The sequence below is a fragment of the Aegilops tauschii genome, chromosome 7 (genome assembly GCF_002575655.3).
Source record: "Aegilops tauschii subsp. strangulata cultivar AL8/78 chromosome 7, Aet v6.0, whole genome shotgun sequence".
Classification (NCBI taxonomy): domain Eukaryota; kingdom Viridiplantae; phylum Streptophyta; class Magnoliopsida; order Poales; family Poaceae; genus Aegilops; species Aegilops tauschii.
This window is the reverse complement of record NC_053041.3, coordinates 608,348,167-608,371,535: the sequence shown is the minus strand read 5'-3', so window position 1 is coordinate 608,371,535 and position 23,369 is coordinate 608,348,167. Positions and strand designations below refer to the sequence as shown.

General features: G+C 41.6%; 1 protein-coding gene and 1 pseudogene across 1 annotated transcript; both read right to left on the bottom strand.

Moving 5' to 3' along the window:
• Window positions 1-6,891: 6,891 nt before the first annotated feature.
• On the bottom strand, window positions 6,892-11,104 carry LOC120969159 (uncharacterized). Its single transcript, XM_073505392.1, has 11 exons — window positions 10,973-11,104; window positions 10,752-10,864; window positions 10,622-10,664; window positions 10,439-10,530; window positions 9,644-9,692; window positions 8,831-8,901; window positions 8,286-8,408; window positions 8,077-8,192; window positions 7,936-7,981; window positions 7,780-7,825; window positions 6,892-7,076 (listed from the first exon to the last, which is right to left on the bottom strand). The coding sequence occupies exons 1-11, from the start codon at window positions 11,085-11,087 to the stop codon at window positions 7,051-7,053; spliced, it is 840 nt and encodes a 279-aa protein (XP_073361493.1). The 5' UTR covers window positions 11,088-11,104; the 3' UTR covers window positions 6,892-7,050.
• LOC141027494 (cysteine-rich receptor-like protein kinase 44) overlaps window positions 11,093-23,369 on the bottom strand; it is a 38,437-nt pseudogene continuing 26,160 nt past the window's right edge.

Genomic DNA, 23,369 nt, shown 5'->3' with positions numbered 1-23,369 from the left:
GTCAAATTGACGACCTAGGAGTACGCGCACGCCCTATAAACTAAGAGAGAGGTAGTAAATACATGGCAAGACCATCAACACACACTAGCTGGTCCATTCCTAATACCACCCGAATCTAACATCTTTGTAATAGTGTGTACTAAAACTTTAGTAGCATAAAATTAGGCAAAGTGGCTTGAACCTGAAGGAGTATTATATCGAGCTTGACTTAATGTGTACTAATTGGTGGCTAACTCACTTAAAACAAATGGTCTGCAAACCATGCTGGACGGGAGCTATTCTAGCTAGTTGATAACTATATAAGCCACCGTGGATCAAAGCTATATATTTATACACATACACACGATGGATGGGTGCTAGGGAAAAAGAGAATAATATAACTCATAGAGTTTTTTTTTTATAAAGGACTTTTCAATGAATAGATATATCGAGGTGAAACAATCGTATCGAAAGAAAGCCCAACCTCTGCATAGCTAGATGCACACAGCCGAAAAGTCCAGAGCACCCTAAAAATAAAATAATTCGATACAATGCCAAGCAATAAATCGTGTCCAGCCTAAGGAGCGGTAGATGACAAAAATAGGAGAGTGTTCGCACGCGAACACGTCACTGTGTACCTCCAACACCGAGGGTGATGCCCCGCAGCTCACGTCGAAGGAGACCCGTCCGGAAGCGCTGTACGCAAGCAATCCAATGGGTGCTTTTGTAAACCCGAAGCCCCACACACCCGGGAGGGACCCCGTCTGGGCGCGCGAGGGCTATGGGCTGCCCTAGGTCGACCTGACCGCCCCTAGAGCCTCGTGGATTCGCAGCGCTCCATTACCGAAGAACGACGAAGAACGAGAAGAAAGATACAATGGTACGGGATAGATGAACACGAAAAAGTAGTAAATGTGTTGATTCGATTGTGTGTTGTTTAATCGGCCGTCACCCCTTAGATATATATAAGAGGCGGATGGACTTCCCGTACAAGAAAAAGACTCCAAATCACGTACAAATCTTTCCAAAATTAACCGAACTCGGATTTAGGTAAGTTTGGGACATTATTTCGGTTTTTGACCCTCACAGGCCACAAACAACCTCGGATGAAGATGCTCCCAAAAGCGAATTTAACTGTTTCAACGAGACGAACAACTTTCATGTTGAACATTGTTCGATTCGGAGCCATCTTCAGTGCCGAATTGCTCGCGCAAAACAGCATATTACTCGCACTACCCATCAGAGACCATGTCTGATTGGGCGAGCGACTTTTTGCCTGGTGGCTGCACTCGAATGTCTCTAACTTTTACATACAACCTTGGATTGAGACGATTATTATATCAAAATCAACCATTTCGACGAGACGAAGACAATTCGTGTACAAAGTTTTCTAATTTGAGGCTGTCTTGGAGGCTTTATTGGCCGAATAATACTCTGAATACCAAATCTTGTACTTTGAGCATAGTTTCGGCCCTCGAGATGAGATCGGATGGCGATGGCCCAAACTTCGAAGATGTTCACGTCGACAATACAGAACTTTTTTATGTAGATCGTTTCTTCATTTGAAGCCACCTTAATTAAGTAGTTGACCTTGCCAAAATCTGGTGTCAACATATGTCTCCTTGTTTTTTGGCAAAGCTTGCATGCCGAAAAAATAATTTGCACGGAGCTTGTTCTAAGAACGATGTCAACACTCCATCGGCCATTTTGCATGTTCTTAGGACAGTAAGTTTACATCGGACATTGCTAGTGTGAATATTCTGATGCATGCTTCGGTGAAACTTTCTCAATTTCGTTAATCCGATTATAAAGTTTCATAGATATGCATGTCAAAACCATCCATCAACCATATTGTCCACCTTTCTGCTAGGACCTCGCAGATAATGAACAATGAACTTTCTTGAATCCTTGCTTTCGCCAGCATAAAAAATTCATTAGTATCCGAAGCAGTGCGTTTTGGTTCAGCCTTACCTACGTTGGCAGGAATATGCATCGGCTATTGATAGATATATGCAATACACCATGATCAACATAGTAGCCAGTTGCTTGCTGTGCCAACTCATTTGCTCTTCAATTGTCATGTCTAATTATATGAGCAGTATTAAAGCAACCTAAGGTAAAATTTACATCTAGACATACCTCAAGATAATTTAAAAGTGATTCGTCAAAACATTGATAAACCTTGGATATTTGTTGCACTATACTAATAACGAATCACCAAAAGCCTCACTATGTAAATCACCTATAGCAAGGAAAACTTCCAATCCGAATAATAATGCATATTCGGCTTTGATCATTTGTGCATAAATATTTTAAGCGGCATGAGGCTTCACAGAATAGCACCATAAGGAGATATATAAACAACACCAACACCTTGGCCATTTCTACAAATTTAACATCAATATATAATCACCATGGTACTAGAGAGATAAAGCTAAAATCAGTATTATGCGTGATGTCAATATGATGCTCAGTAATAAAATCAACTACGTAAATTCCGAAAACTAATAAGCCAAAGCACACCCAATGAAAACATAAGTCCACTTTGCATACTTTGGTGAATTGGTCTATGCATAATATCTTCAATGGCATCAATTTGACAAATTTCTATGCAAGCACTTATCTCAATCTCCACTCAAACTAAGGACGATGTTAGAATACCACACCGGCCATTCTTAGATATATTCTTAGGGCGATAGATAAATATCGGCCATTACCATGAGGTTCATGTAGAATTCAACCACCAAAGCATGATTAGCCGGAATAAACAAATGAAATAGCAATAAAATATTTCAGCCCCTTTGTATTAGCAACAAAAATGTAACTAACCAAATGTATAGTGATTTAGTAATACCTTCTCATGATGTAGAAAATTATGTTGGGTCCATGGATGAAAATAAATTCATGGAGGGTAATTGATCATACCTGAGGATGAATTCCATGTCAAAGGCATCAATGGCATGGTTGAATAATATGTATGATGTGCTAACCGAATATTTTGATGGGGTGATGGAAACTTTCGACTGAATTGTTTACTGCTTTCATTCTTTTCCTTCTTCATCTTTGCCGCACTTCTTGTAACGGAAGCTTGCACATAATTCTTATTTTGAGTACTTCCTTTGAGAACCCATGCCATGTTCCTTTCTTCAAGTTCTTGTGCACTAAGTTTTTGTAATTTCTTCTTTTGCCAATATGATAAAGCGAGTGAGCACCCCGGCTGTGATTTTGTTTGAAACAATGGCAATTCTTGTTTTACCTTGTGCACTCTCAATCTCAGCTCTTCAGATTTGGCACTTGATTGACCTGCCTCATTGCCTTTAGTAGCCAATGTCAACACTTTAATTGGCTCTTTTTATTTGAAATCAAATCTGAAGCAGCACTCTTACGACCATTTTTTGTAACACGAAAAACTTGCTTGACCACCTATTTCTTGTTCCTTGAGCTCCAGACCGATTCCTTATGATGGAAATAGTCTTTAACATTTGGTTGTTCAAATGTTGATCTTTTTGGAGCTGCATAATATTTGTGAGATGGTCTAAAATAAGATGAAGCATGCGCCCTTGTATCATACATGTCCCATGATGGATATGGATTTACATGATCACAGGAAGGTATCCATGGCATTGGCATTGGATATGAATTCTCATTTTGCAAATACCGATCCTCGGGTTTGCGCCTAGGGGGTGGTCTTGATGCTCTTAAATTACTTGGCCGATAAGCACTGTTCTCCTCACTTATCTTCTGATATTTTTCGAATAGTTGCGCAAAAGTGACTTTAGGCCTTTTACCTTTGTGATTACCTTGGCCTTTGCTTTCTTTTAGTTTGCTTTCATAAATCATTGGATTTTCTTGCTGCACCCCAGTCCTTGGCCTCTTCATTGTACCTTCCATGGAATTCTTGTCGTCAAGTTTATGTTGATTATGCTCTCCAATAACTTCTTTACTTGAAAGCTTGATCTCGTCACCTGTAGTTTTTACCTTCTCATGTTTAAATGGATTGGCTTGAAGCAACCGATGCAAAAAAAAATTCCATCAGGACCAATCGGAATAGACTGGTCATCTCTTGGTGTTTCAACAAATTTCAATCGTGCTTTATCAATGACCAATTTAACTATTTGACGAAACTCGTTACAATCCTCAAAATTATGCTTGGACGAATCATGCAACTGACAATACATTCATCCCTGGATTGATGGCTTGACATGGTGATCAAGAATTCTAATTTAATAATTTTTTAGCAACAAATCAAATATTTGATCACACATGCTTGAATTGAAGGTATACTTCTTATTGTTTAGACGGTCTTGCTGTGAGAACGGCTTTAGAGCTAAGCAAACGAATAGTTCAGATTTGGAATCTCCCCATTTGGCTATGCACTTTATATCCGGTGTCTTTCGATAAGATATCATAATAGCATCGGTTTTCTCAAAAGAATTTAACCTTGGATTTCAATTTCTTAAACGAAAATAGTTAGAGCATACATGTCTCAATTGAGACCAAATGCAAGCCAAGTAATAAATTAGCAAAGCTAACCAATTAGATATGAACTTTAGATAAAGCAATAGGGAAAGCCTTGGCTGCAACAATAAGTCACTATCGGTCTTTATAAATGGCGCAATGGGTTGACCGATATGCTCAATAACAATTTTATTGCTAACAAGTAAATTACCCTTCTTCATTCGTCTTTCAAAATTACTTATGAGGATTTTTCTAATAGATGCGTCAACTATGAAGTTGCGACCACATCTGGAAATAGGAAAATTACTTGCTAGGCATACCTCTTCAAATATGTTGGGAGAGCATGATGGTGGTGTGACTTGAAAAATATCTTGCTCCATCTTTGGATGGCTCCCCAACTCCTTCTCATCATCTTTTTCTTGATTTCGTGCATCATTACTTTGATGATCCTTGTCAGCCGAACTTTGTTCAGCTACCTGCTATTGTCCTTGAGGTTTGTCAATTTCTACAGCACGGTACTCATAGGGCAGGAAGTAGGTTCCATTAACTTCAAAAAAATCTAACACCTCGGTTTTCCTATGCTTGCCATGCCCTTTCTCAGTGATGCTTGCCTTTGTGGATTTGATGGATTTGAAATATATACTACTTGATTCAGCTTTTTCAACCGAAGCACTTTTAGTTTCCGAATCATCATTCTTTTCACCGGTTATATTAATTGGCAAGGCTTCTTTTCGTTGAGCCAATTCTTTTTCTGTTTGTTTCTGGGGCGAGCGAAAAAATTGGCTTTAAGTTTGTTCTCAATTTCAGCCCACTCTGGATATGATTGCCCCCAATGCTTTTAAATTCTTTCGGCAATGACACATGGGTGTTGCCGAAACATCTCAATTCTGTAGGCGGTGTATAATATGATGTAGTACTAGGTGAAGGCATATGCATTGTTGTAGAACCATATTTTTGGTCGCCAATTTTATCAATTGGCAAAGATTCATCTTCTTGTAAAACTCTAGCTTTTATTGCTGCATAATCAGGAAATAGCCCATTTGCATGTTGTTCAAGGCAAAGAGCACTAATCCTCTTATTTCGGACTAGACTCTTCAATGCAGCCACCACTACCTCATCTTCTACAATATTGGGCACAACCGCTCCTGTAAAATTTACATTTATTCGGCTATGACCAGGAAGACGTGAAGCCGAATTATGAACATTTACAATTGTGTATGGTGCTGAAAAATTACTAACATGAGGTGTAGCATATGACGGTTAGAGTAATTGGCCGAATAGCTAGTAGTAGCATGGCCAATTCTCCCATCCATCGGCATGGTTGAACTAGTATATTGCAAATTAGTTGCCGATGAATAAAAAGGTGAAACACTTTGTCGCATGCTATCGGAAGTTCCTACAAGAGGTGTTTCAACTTGATTGACCAAACTCATCACGTTGTTCATCGGCATAACGATTTCTGGGGTTGCCGATGCATGAGAGTTGGAGTACATATGGTGCATGTTACTAGTATCATAAGAAGTTGAAGCATGTAAATTACTTTGAATCGGCCTTTTCACATAATTAGATGCATTATTGAAAAAACTAGGGTTGGTCGATAGAGTATACTCATTGAACGATCTAGTAACACCATATGAATTATTTGCATCTACAGTAGGGAATTGGGTATTCATATTACCTTTGTACATTGCACACCCTAGATGACGATCTCTTCGTAGCAAGAGCGGGCTGGAGACCGTTCAAAGATTCGTCCCCAGCGGAGTCACAAAAAAGTGTGTTCGCACACGAACACGTCACCGTGTACCTCCAACGCCGAGAGTGATGTGTTTGTTCGATTGTGTGTTGTTCAATCGGATGTCACCTCTTAGATATAAGAGGTGGATGGACTCCCCGTACAATAAAAAGACTCCAAATCACGTCCAAATCTTTTCAAAATTAACCGAACTCGGATTTAGATAAGTTTGAGACATTAGTTCGGTTTTTGACTCTCACAGGCCACAAACAACCTTGGATGAAGATGTGCCCAAAAGCAAATTTAACCGTTTCTACGAGACGAACAACTTTCATGTTGAACGTTTTTCGAGTCAAGGCCATCTTTAGGGCCGAATCGCATGCGCAAGACAGCCTATTACACCATGTTTGATTGGGCGAGCGACTTTTTGCCTGGTGGCAGGGCTGCACTCGAGTGGCCCTAACTTTTACATACGACTTCGGATTAAGACAATATTTATACCAAAATCGACCGTTTCGACGAGACGAAGACAATTCGTGTACAAACTTTTCTCATTTGAGGCAGTCTTGGAGGCTGAATTGGCCGAATAATACTCTGAATACCAAATCTTAGTACTTTGAGCATAGTTTCGGCCCTCGAGATAAGATTGGATAGCGATGGACCAAACTTCGAAGATGTTCATGTCGACAATACGTAAATTTTTTATGTAGATCATTTCTTCATTTGAAGCCACCTTAATTAAGTAGTTTTCCTTGCCAAAATCTAGTGTCAACAGAGAGCTCTCAAACGTGTTTCACAAGAAAAATAAGGAGAGACAGACACCTGAATGTTTAAATTAGAAAAATAATCTGTGCTTCCGGTATTGAAATCCAAGCAAAAATCTATCTCCTCCAAGGATCAACAGCAGCTGCAAGCGTTGTACAAAAAACAGAAGATAAGTGAAGAATCATAACACCACAGTGGTAGAGCAGGGGCAAAAAAAAAAGTTGACCGGAAAAATCACGTATTGATTGCACTGCTCTATGCCTCCCACACCAGCCGGCCTCAATTCCTTGCCGTGGCAGCTCTGCAGCATGCAACTCTTGCTGCCGCTGCTCTTCAGTGTGTGCTTCTAGGGCCTCACCGATCACTGCCTCGCGAATATGTATAGGATAGAAGAAATCCATTTGAAAACAAAAAACTAAAGGCTAGAAGGAAGAAGTCTGTGCAATGGAAATATCCATTGATTGACGGATTTGGGTCATCTAATGGAGCAATGGGAGAGGATTGGTGAAGAATAGCAGACGACATCATGTGGAGATCGGGATGAGCTTTTAAAAAAAAAAACTAGCCACAGAGTTTTTTTTTTCCTTTTTCTTTTTTGAGACCATATAGCAACACAGTTCTGCTTGCTTCCCTGAGTTGCCTCTACTAGTGGGCTTTTTTTACATAAATCGGCCTCTAAGGTTTCCTTCTCATTTTCTTTGATTCTGCATAAATATTGGCCTTATACTATGCTCATGTATATATGCATTGGGTGTGGTGGCACCAATAGGCTGGGCACCTCAATTTCCTAATACGTGTTATAATGTGAAAAACTAAGACATGCTATAATTATGAAGAGGGAGTACCAATAACATTTGATAACGCACTGACAATCGCACCTTCCTCGTCAGCCTGCATTAAATTCAGTTCAGTCATAAAAAGGGAACAAAAGTTGGCCATATATCACATACTGCATAGAAAATCACTGATTTAACATCATAAATGCCCTATACAAGCAATACCTTATATTGGAAAGTTCTCAGGACCAATATGATTAGATCACGTAGCCTGCAGAAGTATCACTTAATCAGATCTATGAATTTTCACCCTTTGTGAACAAAATAAAATACAATAAACAAAAGGGTTAGTAAGTGAGCCGGCACCTAACGTCGTTATCCACGTCATTGTGCCCTGTTACTCCTCGTGTCTCGAATGTATGATTTACACCCCCAGAAGTTAATAAAACAAACTGAGTAGTTCGTCCATTGGGAACTTCTATCTGCAAAGAAATAATAGAATAGAAAATTCAAATAATATCTGTCAGCACAATCATAAATACTGAGCAAATAAATGTGCATGTTGGAGAATGTACATGTAGATTTGGTGTATATTTGTGGTCAATTACAGCTTCATTCTTATGGCTGAAGTTAATTTGATATCCGGTTTGTGTAAGCACCAATGTCGCCTTTTTCCATTCATCAGGAGAATATCCCTGCTGTGCAAAAGAAGGCTAACCGTCTTTAGTATGCTAGAAGCATGGTTAACGAGCTAATAAGCCTAGGCGATTTTGAGCTCAATGCTGTCAGTTTTGAACAGACCCCATTAATCACTTTTTTGCCAATTCCAATTGTGACCCTTCTATTATATGGAATACTTTTTAAGTCTGAGCTTCTAATTCAAAATAAGCTAGAAAGATGGGAATAGTTTCTTCAGTTTTAAGTACTATAATTCTGTAGATTATCAGATACAAAATGCAACAGTAGAATATTATGAGCATATGAATATCATAAGTTATATAATATGGTAGATGGCATTATCAAGAAGCCTTCCAAGTGAACATTCTGTTAACTTCATGGTGCAGGGAATTTTATTTATATTTCAGACATATTGATGGGTAATAAATACCTCAAGACGTACCAAAACAAAAACATCAAAGTCGGCTCTCCCCACCGAAATACAAATAGTGATGTAATTCTGTATGTCTTCATCTGCATAATGTATAATGGAACTTGCATAATTCTAAAAAAACATGGAGTGTAAATTAAATGCGGAGCTATGCTAAGTGCTAACAGTAGAGCTATGCTAAGTGCTAACAGTAGTGCGCCAAATTGAGGAAACTTAGAAAATGCATGTACGCTGTACCTCAACATTTCATGGGCACAAAGGGTCAGTCATGGTGGAAAAATAGTGCTTAGTACAAATGATTATTTTCTAGAGAACGAAACCCTATCATCATGTGAAAAGGTATGGACGTAAGTTCACTAACTTTGGTGTTCGTCAAGTCTCTGCCTTTTTTAGACCATGGTGTACTGTTTGTATAAACAAGCATTGCCATCCTCTTCAAGTTCTTTCTGATGTTCTTTTACAAGACTCCCACTTCAAAAGTGCAACACAATATCCCTGTTTCCTATCTATCAGGCGATTGTAGGCCTGTAACTCATCTTTTAACATGTTCTTTTCTCACAAGCATATAGCTTTACCGTGACCATCAAGGGGTTTTTTCAACTAAAAATATGTATAGAAATACCAAGTACTCCCTCCATTCTAAAATATTTGTCGTGGTTTTAGTTCAATTGAACTAAAACCACAACAAGTAAAGATATTCAGTAAATACAAAATATGGAAGTGGGAATACATCAACTACCAATGTTGATCCAATAATATTGGAGCAGAGTGGGACAATATAACAATGCTATCAGGGATCCACAAGAGGCAACATCAGAAACTAACCAGAAGTTATCTTGTACTCACTATTAACAAACGGCCTCACCAAATCACCCTACAATCAAGAGGAGCAACTCATCAAACAGAACATCTCAGAGAAGAGCACCGTAGGTAAAATTAATTCAGAACTATCGGCATATAAAATTCATGTGTCAGTGGCATTTGGAAAAAATTGCAACTGCATTTTTATCAGGTAGATAATAAATATAATTGCCTGCAAGCTCAAAACAAATGGTGAAACAAAAACAATAAAACAAGATCAGCCTATCAGGACACCAAAAAGGGAGAGATTTAGCAAGCATATACAAGTCACAAGATAAGCCACAAATTATTTCAAGACTAGAGGCTGGGAAATCAGGTTCAAATCAACATAGTGGTAAAAAATGTGAATATTTCGAGTTTAAAGGCCAGCTTTCAGTAAGTAAAAAGGAGGACAACTGACCCGCCATAGTTAGCTTGATAAAATTTTCGAGTTGCAAAAAAAACCCAGCTCAGCAAATAGTTTTTTAAGGTACTGGAGAAAATCCCACTTCCATTAATTAGCTTCCATTATTTTCAACGAAACGATGGAAATGGGTCTCAACTGTAGCTGGGAGAAAGAGTGTCTTCCTAGGTGGGTCCTTGGACGAACTTTTTGTGTCAAAAGTTGGGTTTCCTTCCTCCATTTGCAAAAAATGTTATACTATAATGTGTTTGGTATTTTGGAGACTTGGGTACTACACAAAACTTTGCTTATATATTGATCAGATGAGCTTGTAGTCTGAGACACAGAATTGCCCCTAAAGTATACTTGCTAGCAACCTGTCGACCAATATCATCCATAGGAAAGCATTCTGCAGCAAGATGAGCGCCAACAGCATCAGCCGTAACCATGTACTCATACATCGTAGCACCTGAATTGCAGAACATACAGGACTAGTCAGTATAATTACTTTTTATATAGACATTATCACATTTGCTGTAGAAAAAAAATCCCTTCTTTACCTTCAATAGGCTGCCTTGTGCCATCTTCAAAATATCGAACCCACTGAAAACAACATTACCAGGTGAAAGGTTCATTGCAGGATTTGCAAATTCACAGAAAATCACAATCCAGAGTCAGAACAGAAGATACCTGGAAAATACCCATTGTAGCACCTTTTGTAGGGAAACAACATGCTGTTAAAGTAAACCCTGGTCTAGGATTGCCGTCAATATGAAATCCCTCCACACCAGGTAATGGATAACCTAGGTTAAAAGTATGTACATATATATCAATAGATATGATCTGGAATCTTTTTTAGTTATCAGCTGAGTACTCTTGATTATCATTCCAATAGAATTGTGAGTCATCACCTAATCTTACTTCACTAGGACCAGCATTTCCTTCAGAACAATTAGAGTAAGTAGTAGCTACTGTATCCCTGTAAGGTTGTGTCAGGCAAGAAAAGGAGGTTAAAAAAAATTCCATGTCAATAACATATTAGACCAGATGGCCCATAACCATAAGTAACAGAATTTCAAATGTAAAATGAGCATACTGATTAAAAGTGGTCCATGGTATATTTGCTCAGTGTGTCGATCATTTGGATCTTGAGCATAGTGAGGGGAAGTGTTCCTATTCGCCTCCTGTAAATAGAAACAATCATACAAAGAGCTACAATGTTAAAGAAGCAAATTATGGGACCATGTTATCGTACTATACATCTATAACTAGTTTTTTATACTAGTAAGAGGCTTGAAAAAAAGTAAGATTGTTGATCAGCTATTTTTGCATTCCAATCCTATATATAACTAAATAGGTGTCCCCACTAACCCATTTCACTCAACATGCAGACATGTTCAACATGGAACAATGCATGGGAAATGGTCCACCTAAAAATGCAACCATGCATGGGAAAATGCTTTCCATTCTATTATACAATAAATCATGTGTGTTTTTAAGTTAGCATACTTCAATAAGCATTTGTTCAGATGAAAGTTGTGCACCCTTGATTAAAGACAACATTTTGATGTAACTACAAACTTGTGAATTTCTTGCAATCTTGCCCACACATGTCTCGGAGCTGCAATGCCCACCCACACACGTGAAATCTATTACAACTTTTACAGTAGTATGCATTTTTTGGAGCCATTCGTTTGTCTCGATCTAATGGCGCATACATACGTAGTACTCGAAAGTACGCGGATGAAAGTACTCAAAAGTACTCGAAAGTACTATTAGTCTAGGGGCATTTTAGTCCTAGGAAATATATGACAAGGTGGGGCCCTCTCGTCCAATGCAAAACCGCCGCCCCTCTCCTCCAATGCAAAACCACCGCCCCTCTCGTCCAATGCAAAGCCGCCGCCGTGCTCCTTCCCCTCTTCCATCACCATTGCAACCGCGGCCATCTCCTAGCCTTCTCCTCCTTCTCGCGGCCGCAACTTTGCTCTTCTCATCTTCCACATCCACCCCCTCTTCCATCCACGCAAGATCCTCAATGGAGCAGCAGATCGAGCACATCGGCGTCGGCGAGAACGCCGACTTCGTGGAGATCGCCGGCGGCGAGAACGCCGACTTCATGGAGATCGCCGGCGGCGACCAGGTCAAGATGGCCAGGTTGACGGAGATCCGTTCTTGGTTTCCCAACATATTGCAGATGAACTGGACGGCAATGGCCACTTTGAAGCAAATGACGAGGAGGGAGAGGGCAAAGCTTTCCCCCCACCCGCACAACCGATGCACAAGGTCGAGATCCTCCTCTGGGCGATGGAGCAGGCCGATTCGTCCAGCCCGTGGACCAGGCGTAGGTGGTGGGCGTTCAGATCCAGGGTAGAGCATCCACTGGGTCAGGAACCCACGGTGCACGAGGTGCCGTTGCAGATTGTGAGCCTCCAACCGAGTCGGAGATGACTCCGAAGCGCAAGAGGAGGAGGACAGTGGTCGCGACATCGCTTCCCCGCCGTTCTCCACGCTTCCCTCGCCGCTCTCCTCGTCTGAACGGCGGCCGTAGCAATGTTTAGGGTAAGATTGCTGAATTTCATTCATCATTACTTGCCACTTGCTTAATTTGATTCTCTGCAATATGTTCTTGCTACCTGTGTACTTGAATCCGTAGCCTCTGGATGGCAGCTTAGTTTGATCGACGAGGCTGTAATGAGTCTAGGCATATAGCATTGCTATGTTTACTTGCTACGTTTTGATGTGAATGACTGGTATCCATGATAGGAAATTTTGTCTGTCACCTCAAGAGTTGTGTTCAAATTACGTGATGCAATCTGTGTAAATTGAACTTGCAATATTTTGGCTGCAAGAAGTGCCTCCAGAAAAGTTCAGTACACAATTTAGAGTGATAGACTCTGGGTTGACACTGAAATATTTCAATACTGCAAGTTTAGTAGATAGTTGTAGGTATTGAAATATTTCAGTAGTGACAGGTTCACACTGAAATATTTGAGTAGAGCAATTGCAGTACACATGGGTACACACTGAAAAATTTCTGTAGTGCAATGCAATTTCAGTACACACGGGTAGACACTGAATATTTCAGTACTGCAGTTTCAGTACACGCACGCAACCCCAAAAATATTTCGGTGTAGCAGTTTCAGTACACGCACGTAGCCACTGAAATATTTCGGTGGTGCTGTATCAGTACAAGCATGTAGCCTCTGAAATATTTCGGTGGTGCACTTTCAGTACACGCACGTACCCACTGAAATATTTCAGTGGTTCACTTTCAGTACACGCACGTACGAAATGAAATATTTCAGTGGTGCCGTTTCAGTACACGCATGTAGCAACTGAAATATTTCAGTGGTGCTGTTTAAGTACACACACGTAGCCACTGAAATATTTCAGTAATGCACTTTCAGTACAGAGATGTAGACACTGAAATATTTCAGTAGTGCCATGTCGGTGATCTTGCATCCAAATATTTAGGGCTTCCTAATGATTCAGCAAAAAAAATAGACATAAGCAGTGAAATAATTTTTGTAGGGATGTTGGCTTACTCATGTTGCCGTGCTGTACAACCTTTTGCTTCACTTCCTGTAAGTGCTTCTTGCATGTGCTATGGCCTACATGCTGTTTACTCTCATCACAACAGTGATTTTGCATCTTGCAAAGGTCTTATTAATTCAACATTGACTTCTATGAACTTTGTATTCAAATTCGTATACTCCTACAGTTGTTGTGACAGATTTCCTTGGCATCTTCAAATTACCGTACTGTCATTTTTCCAATACCAACTGTATTCAATCTGAAACTTTCAGTTACTTATATGCTACAGGTGGAATCATGGATAGGTTGCTGAAGATGTTGCGCCTCACAATAAAAGTCCCTTGCTCAACCTCAACATCACAAGCTTTTTTGCATTTCTAGTTGTCTCACTATTTCATGTGATGTATTTGAATACCAGAAGTTGTTATGCATTACAAGTTCAATCTGATAATCGTAGTACCTGCAGTCTGTGTGTTATCTGTTTTTGTATGTGTGGGATCAAAATCTAATACGGTTCTGATTCCTGTTTTCATGGCCTTGATGCTAAGTTAAGTACATGCTGGTCAGAGTGATCAGAGGGAAGGGTGGCGCTGCTGGGAAATATTTTAGGGTTTTATCGTCATGATAACCCTAGAAAATTAATAAAAACGTCGAAAATCAATGGAACTAGTCATGGATGCTTCTCATGTTGGTACAAGGGTGAAGAAAGAATACAGGTCCATTTGAAGCAAGTCGAGAAAAACCCGTCCTTCCACACGGACCCTTACCTCCTACCGGAACGACCGCCGGTGAAGGATCGACAACGTGCGCTTCTCGCGTCACCTCCGAGAAGTATTCTAAGAATTTAATCGTATTAGAAAATCCATACAAATGCCGACAACCTTACCAAACGAGTCATGCTTCCTTCTGATGTTGATACAAAGAAGTGGAAATTTTTTGGGTCCATTTACATCATGTCCGGCAAGTATTTTAAGCAGTATAAATTCAAAAAAATATAAAACCTTGGAAACCTAGATTTGTTTGTGCAAGAGATCATGTGTGCCAAATTTTGCGTGATTTGGAGGTGGTCGAAAAAATCACCGCATTCCGGAGGGACCATTTGGTCTAACTTAAGCCATTTTTTGAACAAAGGTGCTTTTTCCCACCACCTCCAAATCACCCAATTTCTCTGTGACACGGTGACCCACATGTGCCAAACATGTCCATGAAAGAAAATTTGGAAAAAATATATTTTACAATACCCCCTTGAGGTATAGACCGATGTTTTGATCAGTCAGTCTAGAGGGCAGTATAAATTCAAAAAAAATCAAAAAAAATAAAACCTTGGAAACCTAGCTTTGTTTGTGCAAGAGATCATGTGTGCCAAAATTGAGGTGATTTGGAGGTGGTCGAAAAAATCACCGCATTACGGAGGGACCGTTTGGTCTAACTTAAGCCATTTTTTGAACAAAGGTGATTTTTTCCACCACCTCCAAATCACCCAATTTCTCTATGACACGGTGACCCACATGTGCCAAACATGTCCATGAAAGAAAATTTGGAAAAAATATATTTTACAATGCCCCCTTGAGGTATAGACCGATGTTTTGATCAGTCAGTCTAGAGGGCAGTATAAATTCAAAAAAATTAAAAAATATATAAAACCTTAGAAACCTAGCTTTGTTTGTGCAAGGGATCCACATGTAAAAATCCCATACGCAAAAAGGAGGCCCAATCAAAGTGCCCGACGGAGTTTCGAACCTAGGGCATTAGTTTGTGATGGGGAGGGTGTTACCGCTGGGCTAATGATGCATTTTCATACACATTACGTGTCAGCAGTTTGAAGGGCGGCGCGGGGCATAGCGCACACGAGGTGCACGGCGCGGGGCAAACCCCACGCGTCCACACTGTGGAAGGCCCTGGTAGGTGAGACAAATCACCCCCCTCGACCCCTCGGTAACTCCAAGAGGCAGCCACATTCATTTTCTTCCCCAATTCGGGTAGAAAACCCTCGTCCTCTCCCAGTCTAGCCATACCACCTCGTCCTCTCCCAAACCCTCCTGGCTTCCTCAGCAATCCACTCCTCCTCCTCGTCTCGTCGACCGCCGATGAAGCGCGGCCATGAAGATGCGGCCGACGAGCCGGAGGCAACCATCGGTGGAGAGCAGTCTGTTGCCGTGGGTGCCGCCGCAGTTGCAGCGGCTGAGTCCGCCGTAGCGGCGACCGCTGGCGGTGCAGCAACTGCTGTGCCTCCTCCCGCTGCCATCCCAGCCGTCGAGCTACCAGTCGGAGAGCGTGTGCACGAGAAGGTGGGGGAAGATCTGGACGAGGAGAGGGTGAGGCTCCATGATAGAATCGAGGAGGAGTTCTACGGGGGGGGGGGGCACTGTGGACGAGATAGAGTTCGAGATGGTTGTGGATCCCAGGAAGGACGGCGACTTCGACGAGGATGTCATCGACGAGCTGTCGGAGGTACTACTCTGGTTTTTTGAGATTTATTTTTCCTTCATGTACTCTGTTTTTTCATGGCATTGGGGTTTTTCTTGTTAAGTACATGAGAATCAAATTCATATGGGCGTGCTAGTTGAAAGGATCTAGCATAGATTTTCTTGCATAATGAATGGTGGTTTTTGAATCTGAATCATTTTCTTAAAGTATTGATGAGGTATTTCTACTCATGTATTGGCCCCTCCATAATGTTTGCGTACATGTAGGATTGTAGGGATCTAGCATAGATTTTCTTGTTGGATGGTGATTTTAGAATCTGATTCATTTTCTGTTCGAATAGACAGAAAAAAACCACTAGTATAGCTAAAACTCCATCAAGCAGGCAGATGATGCATTTGCAATATAATGGCAATTTACTGAATTGACACAGAGTTGCCATACTGATCTCTTAAAACACCACCCATCGACTCATGTCCTTCTTAACTATCATATGATGCATCTAAATTCAGTTTTAATTGGTAAGAATCCTGTTCTGACCACTTGATTATTTCTTTGACACCATTTCCTGTTTTGGCAATTGGTCTGCCTTATTGCATGAGGACAGAACCAATACCTTGACCTGATGCATCTGTTTAAAAAGTAAATGGTAGGGTCAAATAAGGCAAAGCCATAACAACAGCAGTGACCAGACAATTCTTCAATGTTGTGAAGGCCTCAATTTGAGCATCTGACCACTGGAATGAATATTTTTTTAGACAACATGCCCTAAATACTCAACTTGTATTTGTAAAACTAGAATTCAATTTCTGAATCTTTTTTTAGACAACTGGAATGAATCTTTTTTAGCATATATTTGTAAAACTAAAATTCAATTTCTGATTCCAATAAATAGACAAAAAACACTTTGTTTTGCATGACAACATTTCCTGTTCCAAGTTAAGTTGCTCCAAACTATTTTCCTCACCGGTATCATCAGAGTCACAAGATAAGGGATAAAGATAGTAGCCCATAGCTCCTTTGTAACTACCGACGACTAGACAGTTGGATTTAACCCTAACTAATTGCATATACCAATTGATGAGAGGCGTCGTAGCAAGGCATTGCATTCCACTATGATAAAGCTTGGTCTATTTTGACATTTTGATTATGTCGTAAGTCTAGTATCGACGCATGCGCTTGTGCTTGTCGTTTATCTTGTTGTTTGAAATTTGTAGTTTGCTTTTCTTGGGTTAAACCAGCTTGTTTATGTCATGCGTGTCAGAGTTGAACCAGTTTGTTTATGTCCTGTTTGTCAGGGTTGAACAAGTTTGCTTATATCATCATGTACATAGTTTGCTTATCTCGTTAAATAAGTTTGCTAGCTTCCTATTTTGTTTATCCATCAAAACAAATATTCAAGTAAATTGTGAATGGAACTTTGTGGCTGCTCTTCAATACTCCCTACGTAAACTAATATAAGAGCGTTTAGATCACTATTTTAGTAATCTAAACCCTCTTATATTAGTTTACAGAGGGAGTACTAGTTATCAATGGAACTAATCACAGAAGGTTGTGCCATGTGTAGTTTTGGTTCAAAATTGTATGGAAAAGTAAACAATTACTACAATTAGAACTAAACTCCATTAACCGAACCTACGAAAAAGGGTCCCCCAACCCCCTCAGCTTTATACTATAAAGCAACAACACCAAACATCCAACAACAAGTCAAGACAGATTCAAGTTCAAGGAAGTCTCAAATAACTGCTGGGGCAACAACAAAACAAGCCCCAAACATAACAAGTTCATTTCACAGCGATACATGGCCCATTTACTGAACCTAGATATATATAGATAGGTACGGTAATACACGGCAAGTACTCGGAAACAAGAGCTAACATAACAAGTTCATTTCACACCGAAACATTGCCCAGCCAGTTCTAAATGAGGTTGATGGTGATCATCATCCTCAAGTCATGGCGACGGGTGTTCGCAACGGTGAGTAGGATGCCCTGACCTACCCAAAGATTCTTGCCATGAAGGAACTTCTTCCACCCCGCCCGGTTGAAGACAGTGCGACCGTCCGTGTCCACTACGTAGGCACAGGTGGTGATGGAGCCCGTTCTGGTAAGGCGTAGTCCAGCAGTCATGCCTTCTTCATGCGGCTCGATGCCACAGCTAACAGATAACCTCTTAGGTAATTTCTGAAAATAGTTGATATGATATATGAGCATGTCACGTGCAATTATCAGCAAATCATACACTTGAAGACACATATATCATTGGATTCAACATTGAGCATATATATCATCACATGACTACACTAGACGCTAATCATCAAATTACTATAGTAATTAAGCATATCATTATTTACTACGTACACTAACCATATCATCGCATATTACTACACTACATAAGGATATATCGCATTACTACAACCCATGCATACCATAAAAAATTCTGCACTAAATGAATCCTACACATGGGATATCATCACAGTACTACAACATGCATATCATATCAACTAGTACACTTATTTAGCATGCATATCATGTAATTACCACAATAAGTAACATACCATGAGATGCTGTTTAACATTCGTCCTTGTGAGTCGGGTCACGAATGGCATCCCGATGTAGTCTTCACATAGCGGAAGCATGTCCCAGAGGTTGCACGTTTCATCGCCGCTTAGCCTCAATCTTTGGGCATAGAGTGCTTCATCAAGTGGGTTCTCAACATCATCTGAATCCTCACCATCGTCCTCCTCATGAACTTCATCCTCACTATCGAAAATCAAATTCAGATAGATAACAGAAATCCTGGGCCTTTCTCCTCTGAAGGAGAAGCTGATCAATTCACCCCCACTAAGATGCAAGCGGGCGAGCCCATTCATCTCCTCCAATCTGGGTTATCGTTCGCCCCTTATCGACCTGCATAGTGTACGGCCCCCCGAGAGCGTCGAAGGTCACGGTGTCTCCGACGAGCTCATTGAATGCCAATCTCACATTGCATGGGACGATCTGTGCAAGATAAAAACAAATAACAAACACAATGCATTAGTGGAAATAGCAATAAAAACAAAATTAATGAACTGTCAGAAGGTTCATATAAATTGTTACCGCTGCAAAAACAAAAGTAGGCTAGAAGTAGATGCCGAACAGCGTGGCAGTACAAAGGCTGGTCCGGGACCGTGATTTGCACCATCGACACGGTGCTTCCTCCATTCTACACAGAATATGTTGAACTCTAAGTTGAATTGTATGCTACCATAGTAGAATACAAAGATCATACATATAATAAATCATAGTGACAACCTAAAATTCAATGCCTATTAAATCTGTTTACTATCATCTACCTAAAAAAGCAATGCCAATGACAATGGCAATGCCAGTATCATCTACCTGATAAATCCCAATCAGATCCAATCCAATGTCAGTACTACATACAATAGTGAAGAACGGATGAATTATTTTGATTTATTTTTTCACACATAGGGCCTCATTTTGATTTGCACAGGGCCTCTCTTTTCCCTGGTATGGCTCAGATCCTACACTACGACATACATCAATCTATCAAAGAACCATCATATCCATCAACAAATCATCTACCGCATGTATCAAATAAAATTTCTGGATCAGATCCGCGCCCGGAGGGAGACGCATGCGGTTTGGGAAGGGAAGAAGATTCACGAGGGGGATGAGGGGAGATCTCACCTACTTGCCGGAGTTGGCGGCGGCCGCACAGATCCGCCGGTGAAGAGAGGCGGCGTCGGGAGCTGGCGGCGGTGGCGCTTGTCGAGAAGGGGACGAAGAAGTTGAAAATGATGTGGAGTACTAGGTGCACTTAGCCAAATGTGGTACATGTGGTGGCGCGTTTGTGTGGATAACAAGGGGACCCCACGTGTCGGTACCCATAGAAAAAATTGGCATTTCCAACTACCTCACGGGGATTCGAACCAGGGCCATGCGGGTGTGTGGTAAAGGGTCTAACCAGTTCGGCTAATGCAGTGTGTTCGGTTGAACCAATTTGCCTCTCCTTAAGACATTTATCTGGACACAGACACACGAAAAAAAACCATGCACCGAGGCTGTGCTCCATGTGTGGCATAAGTGGTCCTGTGAAGCTGCAACTAGGACCAATGTTGATATATGTTGTTATTAGCTAGGGTACCAACACTATATAATGGCTTATGTGATCCTTGCTAGTAAAAAAACCATTATCCATGTTAGCCCAAGTGGCACGTTTGAGTGCAACGTTTTAATATTGGTGCATTTGGCCCTTATGGCATCCGTGAGTCCAAAGAGACCATGATTAGTGAAAACACATGAAGATTGCTACATGACGGGCCGTTGGCGTGTCTTGGTATGCACTGCGCGTGCAATGTGACTACAAAAAGTTGTTGTATGTCGAGACGTAGTTTATCGGTGCATGTGGATCCTATAGGCTTATTTGTTCCTTGTTTGTGGGCATGGTGCGTGTTGGCCCAAGTGACATGTGTCAGTGCATTGTGACATCTATTGGTGCATCTGGCCCTTATACCAATTATTTGTGCAAAGATATCAAAATTGATACATGTCGATCCATTGTCGCATCTTGGAGTGGAATGTGACTAGGAGAATTGGTGAAAGAACATGCGGTGCCCCCATGTTTGGTTTTGGTAATTGATGTCAATCTCTATGGACTAATGGTTGCCTTGAGTTATATTTGAAGGATTTGTCCATAGGCATTTCTTGAAGTCCATGTGTTGGTTTCAAGGAGTTTATGTGGTGACCAAGGTGTTATTAAGGAATTATCCAAAGATTGGTCATGTGAGAGTAGAACTTATTGCAAGCATGTCTTGAAGAAGAAGATTGTGTGATCATTCATGTTTACCTTCAAGACATCATCCAAATGAAGAGAGTTGGAAAGAGTCAAGGTTGATCAAGACTAAGTCAAGAGTGAATCAAGTTGATCAACACACAAAGCGCACAAGATGTACCGAGAGGGATCAAGCGATCCCATGGTGTGGTAAGCATTGTCGATTACGCTTTGTGTACTAACCCATGATCTTCGTGAGAGTTCTTTGTGGGGTTAGGTTGCGGTGTGCAAGTTCAAGTGAAGCATCATGAAGAGATCAAATGCTTGAAGCTTGCCGTCCATTGTGGCGACAATGGACTTGTGAAGATGTTGCGGTGCGCAAGTTCAAGTGAAGCATCATGACGAGATCAAATGCTTGAAGCTTTCCGTCCATTGTGGTGACAATGGACTGGTGAAGATGTGCGGAAGAGTGGCTCACCCATAGTGGTGTACGGGGGAGCAATCAACTAGTCTTCATCGAGCCAACACAACCAAGAAAGGTGGTCCAACTTGAGGGAGTCAAGATCGTCATCATCTAGCTCAAGTGGACCATGTGCAAGGCAAAGGTTTGCTCTTGATAGGTTTTCTATTTTACCGGTCTCATGATGGTAGTTGGGAGACCGGGTTATAGGATCGATTGCCGTACTATCAAGGGGGGCTCTCGATGAGTAGCTTGATCGTATCGTTCATAGAGAGCTCAAACCATTACATCCTTGCATCATCTTTGTTGGTTCTGGTTTGGTTCTTCTCTTTGTGAGTTTTGGAGCTTATGGTCATCTTGATGACAAGCTCGAGTTCATCGAAAACGGGGTTCACTCGCATCTTCTATGATGTTTTCGATGTTGGAGGTTATGCCGGTTCTTCTCGGTTGGAGGTTTCACTCCTCTATTTTTTGGCATACCTCCCCTGCCTCTTCTTACTATAACCAGACGCTGTTTTGATGCTACTCGTCTTTCTCTATCCAACAAGCTTGAGTTTGCTCAATTCGGAGCTCATATGCAGAAGTTATGGCAGTCTTGGTTTCCTAGCGGTAGTACCGCGGCCAGAGCGGCAGTACCGCTTATCACCCCAAGCGGTAGTACCGCTGTCCAAAGCGGTAGTACCGCCTATGGCCATAAGCGGTAGTACAGCTACGGTTCCGCGCTGGTACCGCCTCGATTTTGGGTCTTGCATTTTTCGTGTCGAGTTTTGCAGTACTTGCACGGCAGTAAGGCGCGGCAGTTCCACCTATAAGCGGTAGTACCGCCTATAAGCGGTAGTACCGCTCCGGTCGGGCGGTAGTACCGCTACTGTTTTTTTTTGGTCCCGTCTTCTGCTCCTCTAGCGGTAGTACCGCTTATAAGCGGTACTACCGCCCCAAGGTTCATGTTTGGTTGCTCCTTTTCCCTGCTTCTTCCGCCAGAGCGGTAGTACCGCTCGTGGAGCGGTAGTACCGCTCATGTGCGGACTGAGCACACTAACGGTTGGACTTTTCCCCTTCTATAAAAGGGGGTCTTCTTCCCCATTGAACCTTATCCTTTGAGCTCGTGTTCTTCCCCCATTGTTGACCTTATTCGAGCTTGCTAACTCTCAATCCCTCCATGGATTCTTGCTAGTTTTTGAGGGAAAAGAGAGAGGAGATCTAGATCCACATTTCCACCAATCACTTTCTCCTCTTTGTGAGGGGAACCCCTTGGATCTAGATCTTGGAGTTCTTGGTGTTCTCCTTCTTGTTCTTCCTCTCTTTTTCCTCCCTAGCATTAGTTGCTTCGGTGGGATTTGAGAGAGAAGGACTTGGGCACTCCGTGTGCCCTTGCCATTGCATTTGGTGCATTGGTTTGAGTTCTCCATGGTGATACGTGGAAGTTACAAGTTGAGAAGCTTATTACTCTTGGGTGCTTGGTGCCCTTGAGCTTGTTCCTCTTGGGTGCTTGGGCGCCCTAGACGGTTTGTGGTGTTCGGAGCTCAATCATTGTGGTGTAAAGCTCCGGGCAAGCGTCGGGGTCTCCAATTAGGTTGTGGAGATCGCCCCGAGCAATTTGACGGGTACCGGTGACCGCCCCCAAGGGTTGCCAAAGTGTACGGGTTCGGTGACCGCCCCCAAGGGTTGCCATTTGTACGGGTTCGGTGACCGCCCTCAAGGGTCCCTTAGTGGAATCACGGCATCTTGCATTGTGCGAGGGCGTGAGGAGATTACGGTGGCCCTAGTGGCTTCTTGGGGAGCATTGTGCCTCCACACCGCTCCAAACGGAGATTAGCATCCGCAAGGGTGTGAACTTCGGGATACATCGTCGTCTCCGCGTGCCTCGGTTATCTCTTACCCGAACCCTTTACTTATGCACTTTACTTTGTGATAGCCATATTGTTTCTTGTCATACATCTTGCTATCACTTAGTTGTTCATCTTGCTTAGCATAAGTTGTTGGTGCACATAGGTGAGCCTAGTTGTTGTAGGTTTTTGTGCTTGTCAAATTAACCGCTAGATTTATTCCGCATTTGTTCAAGCCTAAACCGTAATTATTTTAAAGCGCCTATTCACCCCCCCTCTAGGCGACAT